General features: G+C 44.8%; 1 protein-coding gene across 4 annotated transcripts in view; it reads right to left on the bottom strand.

Moving 5' to 3' along the window:
* Window positions 1–283: 283 nt before the first annotated feature.
* The window catches only part of GRIA1 (glutamate ionotropic receptor AMPA type subunit 1), a 119,160-nt gene continuing 108,700 nt past the window's right edge, over window positions 284–10,743 (bottom strand). For all 4 annotated transcript variants that reach the window (XM_027718467.2, XM_027718464.2, XM_027718466.2 and 1 more), the window contains exons 15-16: window positions 5,943–6,077; window positions 284–3,641 (exon numbers count right to left, since the gene is read on the bottom strand). In XM_027718467.2, the coding sequence (XP_027574268.1) occupies window positions 3,453–3,641; window positions 5,943–6,077 (324 nt within the window). In that variant the 3' untranslated portion in view covers window positions 284–3,452. The remainder of the gene's footprint in view (window positions 3,642–5,942; window positions 6,078–10,743) is intronic.

Genomic DNA, 10,743 nt, shown 5'->3' with positions numbered 1-10,743 from the left:
TGAGGAATTTAGCAGGTCAATTGTGTGAAAACTGAGTGAGAAACATTTAAACGTCCAAGCCTCTGAAACATCATGGAAGCTCCTAGGAAAGCTGATCCTGGTAAGGATTGTTGGACCAGTGCTGGTTCTGAGTTATCTCTGACCTGGCCATGTCTTCTCTCTCTGTAAAAACAAGCTAAAATCCTCTAATAGCCCTCCTCAAAAACATAACCCCACAAGACTCTAAAGGAAGAAAAATCATTAATTTTGAACCCAATGAATATTTACTTTCCTGACTCTTGGGTAAATATTAGATAGATTCCCAATTTCAACCTGAAGCAGTTTATTTGGCTGCTGTTCACAAGTCAGACACAGCAAAAATCAAAGAAATCTCTTTTGATTCAGGTTGGGTAATATTGCCTGAGGGGTAACATCATTTTCATTTCCACACATCCAGCACTGGCACAAAATGGCATGGACAGGTATGAAAAATAGATCATGGATCCTTGGTGCTAAAATTCCAGCTGATAGTTTCATCTTTGTGTAAATAATAATTACCAATAAAAATGTTGCTTGAAAAAAAGAGAACGTGAAAAGAAAAACACTGTTGCATTTGATAAAGCAAAATTCTTTGCAGTATTGCCAAAAGAAAAAAATAAAAGAAAGAAAGAAAAAACAAAAGAGAGTTAAAACAAATATAGCTCTTAAATAAAAGATCCAGGTACCAAAGAGCAAAATTTAATGAAAGCCAAAACTGTTAAATATGGAATCCTGTTGAGAAAAAATGTCAATGTCTTTCAGAGTTTTACCATTACTCTATTTTTAAGAAAAGTGTAGTAAAAATACATATTACAAGTTTACATTTTCCACGCTTTTGTCCTACTCATCTTTTTTTTTTTTTTTTTTAAACCCCTCCACTCATCAAAAGCCTTTGACAGCTGCATCTCACATCTTCACGTCACAGGTGGCCAGTCCTTGCACTGCTGCTGCTCATGAGACCGTCAAACTGCCGTGACCTGCTGCCACATGGTCCTGGTTTTGGAGGAGGATGGGGCACTGATGGGTCTCAACAGCCTGCTCTCAACACAGCAGCCAGTGGTGCACTGTCATGGCAAGGTCCAGAACATGGCTGGGTCAGGAGATTCATCCGAGGGCTCTGGGCATGGAAACGGGCCAGCTTGTGGGATGCCTCCACTGTGCTAGCACTCACACAGAACTGAAGGCAAAATTAAGAAAAGCAGGTTAAAAATAATGATAAACAACAGAAACATCCTGAAGTGGAGTTCGGAGTGGCTGATAACAGGGTTCATGTTCAGTGATGAGAGATGAAGGCCACAACGGTTCTCAGTGGTGGCAGTGAGGAAAACAAACTGGCACAAGGCATGCTGTGCCCGGGCTTAGGACCTTGACTTTGACTTGCTGGTCTCCAAAGTGTTGCATGACAAGTGGGTAAGTGGAACAGGTGCTGCAGACCAGGCTGGTGTTAATGGTGGTAAATGTATTGCTCTGCACATTTATACACCAATGGAAACTGGTATTCATACAGCTTCCAGTTGTACTTCCAGATTCTCCACGTAGACCTGTGACAGTCATTTGCCTGCATCATTTTTTCTTCACCTGCCTCCCTTCTTTTACTGCTCTACTCTTGAAACGTTGCAGAAAAATGAAGAGGGGAAAAAAAAAGGAAAAGTGAAGAGAAAAAAAATGAGAAAAAGCGGCTCAGAATGCTCCAGTAGCAGCTCAGTCCCCAGACAGATATTTGTTGGGCCCTGTGAGAACCTTTGAACTTAATTTGCCATCAGTGGTGGGCATGTGAGATGGGACAAGGCTAAGTGGGGTCACTGTGGTCCCTGCCCCATATATTTTCTCCCTCTCCAGATGCTCTCCTGGTAATCCTTCACTTCTGGGGAGGTGTCTCAGGCCCACCAGGGTAGGAAGTGTTTGTCTGTCCATGCCAGAGATTCACAGAATGAACCTTTTGTGCAGTTCTAGAAAACCATCCTTGCCCCCTTGATCTCCATGCCCATGGTTGGAGTCCCAGCTGCCTGTCTGGCACTGTGTGTTTCTGCAACACCGAGTCTGGGGTCAGCAACCTGCTCTCCTGGCTTATGGATGCTGCCCACTCCCTAAGGACACAGGAGTGGGAATCTGCTACTGTTGGCTTTGTACCCAGACAGGCCACAACTTGACAGGGAGGTTGAGTTTGACCAGCCCTGATGCTGTCGAATGTCACAGTTAGCTCGAATTAAGCTCTTGTAGGATCTCATCCTTGGTTTGCTTCAGCAGCTCCTTCCAGGAATCCATTCTGGCCAACTATCTACAAAATGTCCCTCTTGGTTAGAAAAAATGGCCATAAAGGGATTTCAGAGCAGAAATATTCCCATTGCAGCCCCATGACTTCTAGCATGTTGTACTGGTTAATAGGCAGCCACCTAAAACTGGATGTTTTGAGATGGTCTATTCCCGGCTCAAGGTGGTTCCCTTAAGTGACCACTGAAAAGGGAGCACACACAGAAGCTAAGCAATGAAAAAACGGTTCACAATTGCTTATTAGCCCCCAATAACCTTGGCAGGAGAGTCTCACATGAGGGGAAACCACTTTTACTTTCCCTCTTGCTTAAACAGCAGCCGCAACCATGATCTTAGACCAGCCATCTCCTCCAGTCTGCCACGCATGGTGCTCTCCACTCCAGGCACACGATTCTTCTCTTGAACCGCCACTCATCATCTCTGGAAGAAGTACTGCTTTGTCCTCAGCTTGCCTGGGGTTTCCAAACTCACCCATGACTTTTTCCCCTGTAAAACAGCCTCATGTTTTTGTTCGGGTTCCGTCTTGCATCAATTCCTTCCCGTTTCAGGGAGAGCCGGTCACAGCTCTGTCTGCCTCGTTGCAATAACTCCGCAGCCTGAGTTCACAACAGAACAACAAAGGCAGAATCACGATGGACAAAAGGGGTCAATGATGATGCCCTGCAGGGAGTTCAACTTGCCATGTATCATTTTGTCTTTTTTGCTGTTAGTAGCTCAGACATTGTGGTTTGCATCCCAAACTAAACCAGACTGAAGGACTGAGCGGGGAAGGGGAAAAAGGCTGATGTTACCCTGACACCACAGGAATTAGTAAGAAAAAATATATATATTGCACACACTAAGACTTATTAACAACCAAGTTAAAACAAAATGGCATAGTCCTCATTAGTGTTCCAGTGGTTCTTTGATCAGGGACAGTTCACGAGTCTGTTAAATCCCATTACGCTCTCCTTATTGCAGTACAGACCTGTTTCTGTTCTCCTGCCGGTGGATCTGTTTGCAAATAAAAAGGGAAATAGATTTGATTTCCTTGAGAAGATCCATCCAATTGTCCCTTCTGTCATCATCGTTTGTCTTGTTGTTGTTGGGTATGTTTTTTGGCTCTTGGAGGGGTGGAGTTGGGCTGTCCCTGCTCTCACCCAGGCAATGGGTCAAAAGGCCAATTATAATCCCGTAGCTCCCAGGGACATGCCAGTGCTGTGGCTCATGCATGGAATCGTCTGCATGGATTTTGGGAAATCGTGGCTGACCACACGTCCATTTTCTCCACTGCCTCCTGCTGCAGCCGGCCTGGGAAGGGTTGATGTCCGTATGGCTTCGTTGATTGATTGCTGTGGGATTAAACAAAAACCCTTTTTAGGAAAGACGGGGGGGTCTCCCCCTGTCCTTAGCAATGTTGGAAAAATTACAATATTAACCAGTGTTGTCCTTCTGTCCCTGTTCTCTCCCTCTTTGTCTCCATTCAAACTCTCACTTTCTGCATGTCCCCCCTGCATCTGCTCTGTTAATTCGCACCTATTTCTACATGCAAAATTAAATGTTTCAGCAGTATTTTGGGGCATAAGGTATCTGTGCCATATGCAAAAACTATTCAAACTCTACAACATAAGAACAGTCATGCTGGATTTGAGCAGAGGTATTATAAACACTTCCCCCATAGAGATGCTATTACTACTCCAGGCCTGTTCTGCAGGGTGGACTCTGACTCATTGCAAGCATATGTTAAACTTTCCTCATGTGAGAAGTTGAGCATGTGCCTATGTTTTTGTCTACAGTGATGACTGAGGCAACTAGGAAATGCAAACTTAATTCAGGAAACCAAATCTTATCTTCCTGTTCCAGATAAAATGCTTGCTTTCAGAGACCTAAGGAAACCACCTGTGTAGAACAATTAAGCTAAAAGATGAAGTCGCTTTGGTTTCTTTGGACTCAAGCTACCTCCAAGAGCACCATCATTCTTTCTGGTCTGGGATATTCAGGTGAAGAATGATTCATAACAGATAAATCTGAAACAGCTCCTCAAAACCAGTCAGCTTAATGCTTTGCTGGGCCTGGACCAGCCTCATGGTCTGGTGGGATCTGCAAGTCATCCAGGGAATCTGTAAGGACTTGCTGAGCAGAGGTGGGGTTCAGAGGGGTGTCTGGACCAAAACCCAGAGAGCCTAGACTCTGCTGACTGGCTTTGTGGGGCAACCAGTGATGGGAGTCAGCCAAAGGGACAAGCTTAGAGAAGGTGTTAACACTGGGAACATTGACTCCTTCCCTTGGTGGCTGGTTTTAACATGGCAAAAGCATCACAGGCTAACACTGACATGAGTTAGTGAGTCATTTCAAGAACACAGAGAAGCCAGCAGCAGGACAGAATCTCCTTAAGACTAAAATTATGGAGCTATTGCATTCTGACACACTTTCACTGTCTATTTGGGCTATGCCTAGCTTTATAGTGCAGGCAGAAATTATAATTTAATTTTTGTATTCCCAGGGACATTAATTGCTCACATTATCTTACCCCTGTGCTCAAGGAACCTCTCATTGCCTGTAGAATTTTCTGAACCTCAATGGGAAAAGAGCTGCAGTACATTTTCAGTGCATTAGAAATGTTATTATTGCTGACAAACCATTATGCATGTTGTGAAATGGTGACATAAAACCCAAACAAGCTGTTGCTTATTCTACTTTTGATTCTGGGTGAACTAAAAATCTGTCTGGATTTTTTGAAACTCACTTCATACTTCATATACTCATACCAAATTCCATGCTCGTGGGAGAGGTCAAGATGAGGAAGAAAAGGGATGTGTTACGTATCCCACTGCCTCCTTGTACACCGTGGTATCTGTATAAGGGACTGTCTGCTAGTCATCTGAGCCAAGATATACTTGTTCCACAGATGCTGCATTAAATGTGTACCCCCAAAGCTCTCAAATCTAATCCACTCTTGACACGACACTCTGAAATTTAGGCACACCAAAATTTAGGGCTCAAGCAGATCTGGGCTGCAGGAAGTATGCTTCTGCAAGACCACAACAGGGTGGAGTTAAAAAAAAAACACTACACGAGACATTGGAGGGCAATTTATCTTTAAGAGGGCAAATAATTCTGAATTTGGAGGCCCACATCATCCATTCCAGGGCAAAATTGCTATGAGCAGATATTGCTGTTGTCAGCCTGGAAATGGTGCCAGCAAGGTGCCAGCAAAGGGAACAACAGGATGTGATTCATTACTGTGCTCCCCCAGTTTTGTCTTGCTGTTAACTGCCTGGGTTTGGAGATTTTTTCATATTGCAGTAGCACTATCACACCAACCCCAGCACACTTCATCCATGCTGCACAAGATTGCCATACTCTGCTTTTGTTAATTTTGAGGAATTTCAACTTGTTCCTGTTCCCATTTGTGCTATGATTTCGCTCTATATCTGGATTTTAAATTAGCATTATGCCACATGTCTGATCTTTCATCAGCTCCCCACTACAGCGTTTTGACCCTCTCTCTGGTGTTCCTGTTCCTTTCTAGCAGTTGAGTGACATGGTCACTCCATTGTCCCTATGTCTTGGCTTTCCACCCATGGTCTGGGCTGCATCCGTCTCTGAAGGCAGCTTTGGAGCCGGGGTAGGACCAGAGAGAAGGTGAGAAAGGCCGTGGAATGGGTTGCCACCTTCATCCGCTTTGATTCACTTCTGGACTTGTAACAAAACTCGATTAAGGCAACCAGCATGGCCAGTCCGAGCCCTCCGATGAGGATATAGAAAACCCCCGCCACATTGCTGAGACTCAGCGCGCTCGTCTTGTCCTGGAAGAGAAAGGAGAAGGAGGAGGGGGAGGGCACGTGGGAAGGAGAACAACAAAATTAATATGAAATTGCTCTGGGAGGGATGCTGCACAATATAGCAACGTTGGCATTACATCATCTTTCTCTTCAAATGAACAAGTGGCATTTCTAAGAGCATTTTTAAATTTTTAATTCAGTGTCTAGTAAATTTAACGTTTCCCTCACACAAACAAATAAACATTTCTTCAGCAATGAGACTCTTTGTAAAGGTTTGGGATCTCTGTTTTTCCATCAGCTAGCTTAAACGCTTATTTTACCCAAAATGTCTAGTTTGAATTATTGATTAAAGGAGGAAAAAAATTAAAGTTTTCCTCCTCTGTGACATTTGCTTGTCCCTGATGTCTCGCCTGAAATAACCTGTTCTCTTGGAAATGCTCATTCCTTCGTTCCTAGATTGTTTCCCCCGCAAATTCTGTTGCTGGGCAACACATCGAAATGGCTGGGCTTTTTCCTTTTTTTTTTTTCTTTTCCCTTTCAATGTTAGGGTTGAGGTGACACCTGAGCTGTCCTCAGAAACTCATTTGATTTCTATGTAATAGGGCAGTTATTTCATATGCAATCAAGACCCGCTGATGCATGTCTAAGCTAATTATTTGGTTGGCAATAAATAGGGCTATTAATGGGCCGCAACTCACATTCAGCATCTACATTCTGATTTTACAATTGCCTAATGAATTGTCATGGCTCTCTGGGGAAGAGGCAAGCATCAGAAATACTCATTTCACTGCGAGAGAAACCAAGTGATGTCACCCAGTGCAGCTTTCAAAATCTTCTCCTCCATGTTGACCAGGTTGAGTTGGGAATAATCTGGGCAGCAACAGGACCCCAAACTTGGCTGAGCTCCGTGTACAAGGCTCCTGTTTCTAGGACAGGCTTTCTCTGTAGTACAACCAGACAGAGGTTCCCTACTCCACAGTTGCTGCTGCTCTGCAATATTGACTCAACACCTATTTGCTGGTAGAGATTCTGCAGGGCCAGCACAACAGGTCAGTGCAAATCTGTTGGAGTGACCAGAGTCTGACCAGCATTGACAGCCCTGCTCCCTGGATGTGGGAGGACAATTGCATACAGCTCATTTGAGATGTAGCCACACACTTATATTGACATCTGTAGAAGTGTCTGCAGTTGGTAAAGAAGCCTCTGTGCAGCTCTTGGTGTTCTTCTGTGCTGCTCCATGGATACACGGACCAGTGGGTGGCACAGCCTGTTCCTTGCCCTTGTAGGACAGTTGATTCACTTCCTTTGCTTGGCAGGTTTTACAATAAGCAACCCACACTTTTTGGGAAGGGTGAGGATTCAGGAAGCAGAAAAGTATATTGGAGCCATGTTGAAAGGGTCCAAAATGGAACACCAACATGAGCATGGAAGGTTTTTATACAAAATAAGTCTGCCTGCCACCAGCACTGTCTTTCAGGCAAGTATGGTTTGCAAAAGGATCCTGTCCTTTTCTGCACCAGGGTTTGATGGCAAAAAAACTAACCCTCAGAGCATGAAAATACCTCAATTCTCAAAATGTGAAAAACCCGCTCCTGTGACAGAACAGAACATATAGGTGGTTTTTTTTTTTCGGTTAGAAGAAAAGAGGGCTGAAGTCAAGAACACTAAAAAGAGATTTTTTTTTTCTATTTCTCCTTCATCTGACCCACTGCACATGTGAGCTGCCAAGCTTCTGCCCAGCCAGAGCTCTCGCTGTGGGGTCTGGTATCATGGGGAGCAACTTTCCATCCTGAACCCTCTGCTGAAAGATGCTGAAGTTGGTGCGGGGCCACTCCTGCGGACTTTCGGTTGCTGAAAAAAACTCCACAAGTGATCTCATTTTCCATGCTTTGCTGATTGACATCACTTTGACAGGAGATTTGCCGCTGTCACCATGTGCTTTGCACCGCTGCAGATGTGACAGTTGCCGCTGGCAGGAAGGTTGGGTTTCTCCCCTCATATGCTGGTCAATTTGTAATCTTGCCAATGAAGCATTGGGTGCTCTCTGTAATGAGACATTTCTACATTTTTCCTCTTAATTTCTGCAGTTTCAATATTTGCAGGATTATTTTATCTGATGTTTTCTAATCTGCCTTCGTGCATTTTTTCCTCCAGGCTTGACTTTACATTTTTTCAGTCATCTCTTCTCTGCAGATTATTGGGCATACTTTTAAGCACCAGCTGGGAAATGCAGGCAGTTTTTTAGAGAAGATATAGAAGAGCAGAGCAATTACTCTCAGGAAACTGAGTTGCAACACATCAGGTACTTTGCCTTTTAAAATTCAGTCTGAAGGGGCTACATCAGCTTCAGGGAGGGATAAAGACACTAGAGGTGGGCTGCCCTCCTTGACATCCTAATCTTTTAGCCTGGCTCCTTAATGAAATGTGGCTGATTAGCACATGCTCTCTGCTCAGAGGAAAGAATGGGGACAAGGGCGCAGGTGGAGCAGTCTGTTTGTCTGTGTATTACTAATAATTTTCAGCCTATACTTTCACCTTGATTTAGCAGAAGTGTGGAAATCTCCAAGATATCAGAAACCCCCCAGCTTTGTGAAAAAGAATGACACTGTAGAGAAGAGAAAATCTATTGATACTCTTACTCAACTAAATATATCAGTGCAATCCACACAAGGGATCAGAGACTCCACAGGGGCCTTTGGCTTGCAGACACAAATCCTTAGGAAATCTGTCTTCCTTGGCTCTGTTGGGCATGGGAATACAAAAGTTTCAGGTTTTATTGGCTACAATATTTATTTCCACCCCCACTTTGGGGGTCATGGTCTAACAGGGCACTTTCTCAGCTGGCTGCAGTGGCAGAGAAGTCTGTCAGCCAGGAAAGGCTGCTGGTTCTTAATTCCCACTTTCCTCCTGACACCACCTGCAAAATGACCAGTAAGAGAGAAGAGATGACCCAAAGCAGTTTCCTGCACCACTACAATTCATTTCGGGGCTGTTGTATTTTTCTTGCATTTACTTTGCGGTAGAATTATTGTTATTGTTATTACTCTTACTACTACTATTACTATTATTACTGGGACAATCTGGGTGAACTGAAAGTTGTCTTATCCAAAAGGCAAAGAAAAGTATCTTGAGGTACAGCAGTGGGCAAACCTGCTGGGAGGGAGAGAGCAGCTTGAGGTTCACCTCTTCTACCCTAATAAGGCTTCTCCCAAGGAGCCAAAGGCATGGGCAGCTTCAGGGGACACTAAGGAACACTGAACCAAGGGAGCGTGGCTGATGACACAGCCTGCTACCACAAGCCAGGCTGAAGACTGAAACTGCTCCTGTGGTGATGTTTGACTTCTTGCTCATCCTCCTTTTTCTTTCCTTTTTATTTCCTTCCCCCTCACAGCAGGACAGGCAGAGATGTTCTTTAGGCAGCAGTGACATCTCGTTGCTCCAATCAGCTGCAGGATCAGACCCACACGATGGGTCGGAAGCTCTGCATGCCCCACTGAGGTTTTGCCTGCTGTTTCCATGCACGATCCTGCCCTAATAATGCTTACAACAATAAAAAGTCCCAGATTATGCTATCTGCTTGAGAGGACCCTCCCCTCCTCTCTGCTTGGGCTCTGTGACACCAGATGCTCTCCTGTAGAGCTGCCCATCACGGAACCAGCTTGTTAGTGGGAGTGTAAATGTCACTGCTCGTCTCCCGCAGCGGCAGAGCGCCGACGTGGGGGGAAGATTGGCAGGCGAAAAGAGAAAGAAAAACCCATCTTCCCAAAAGCCCGGCCTTGTTGCTGCAGCAACCAGGCACCTTCCCGTCTGTTACTCTCAAACATGGCACCGTGTCCATCATCCCCTTTGTCATTATTTAATCCTCATTGGCTGAAAGGCATTAGGGCCAAATTTGCCCAGCAGGGCTGGTCCCTTCTGTCACCCCGCATGATCAGAGCCTATTGGCAGCACAGGGTGATATCACCTCGAGTTGTTGCCATCTCCATAGAAGATGAACTGTCCTTAGAGCAGTTGGCAGCTCAAGACCCTGAAATTAGCTCAGTTGGTTAGAGCATGGTCATCATCAGAAGTTGAGTTTTTACCCCAAACGCTGGACAGACTTTATGGGAGCAAAACCTGAAGCTCAGCAATGAAGGACACAGCACTGGTCATCGTCTTGGAGCTCTGCTGTGGGTCTGCCAGGGGATGGGCAGGAGCACATGGATGGTGGCTGCAGGGGGGAGACTTCCCAGCGTGAGAAAACACCTTCAGTTTGGGAGCCTGCCAAAGGCAGGGCAAGGCAGTAGCAGGATTTGTCCCTTTTTCGTTTGTTTTGTTTTGTTTGTTTGGGGGTGTGTGTTGGTTTTTGTTTGTTTGTTTGTTTTTTGTTGTTGTTGGTTTTTTTTTTAAATAAAAACACAATTCTCGCAACTGGCGAAGAGGATTCAGAGATCCCTGTGGCTTTGATAGAAGTCTTTTAATTGCATGAAGTGACCTGGATGTCCCTGAAAGCAGGTTGTTCCTTGCTATCCTGGTCTAGAAAAAAACCTTCCTTATTCCCATTGCCTTACAAAAGCCACAGGAAAATGGAGAATCCCATCCATCTGCCTCGACGTTTATTGTCCACCTCATCATTACCTTCCAACAACCCAAGGCATCACTTTCAAGCCCACAGGACATTTCAGCCTGCAAAGAAAGCAGTCCATCTTGT

This window comes from Pipra filicauda, unplaced genomic scaffold (genome assembly GCF_003945595.2).
Source record: "Pipra filicauda isolate LSUMZ 115617 unplaced genomic scaffold, ASM394559v2 scaffold3_size10097308_pilon, whole genome shotgun sequence".
In the NCBI taxonomy this organism is placed as follows: domain Eukaryota; kingdom Metazoa; phylum Chordata; class Aves; order Passeriformes; family Pipridae; genus Pipra; species Pipra filicauda.
Note: the sequence above shows the minus strand (reverse complement) of the source record. Positions and strands in the feature narration are given on the sequence as shown.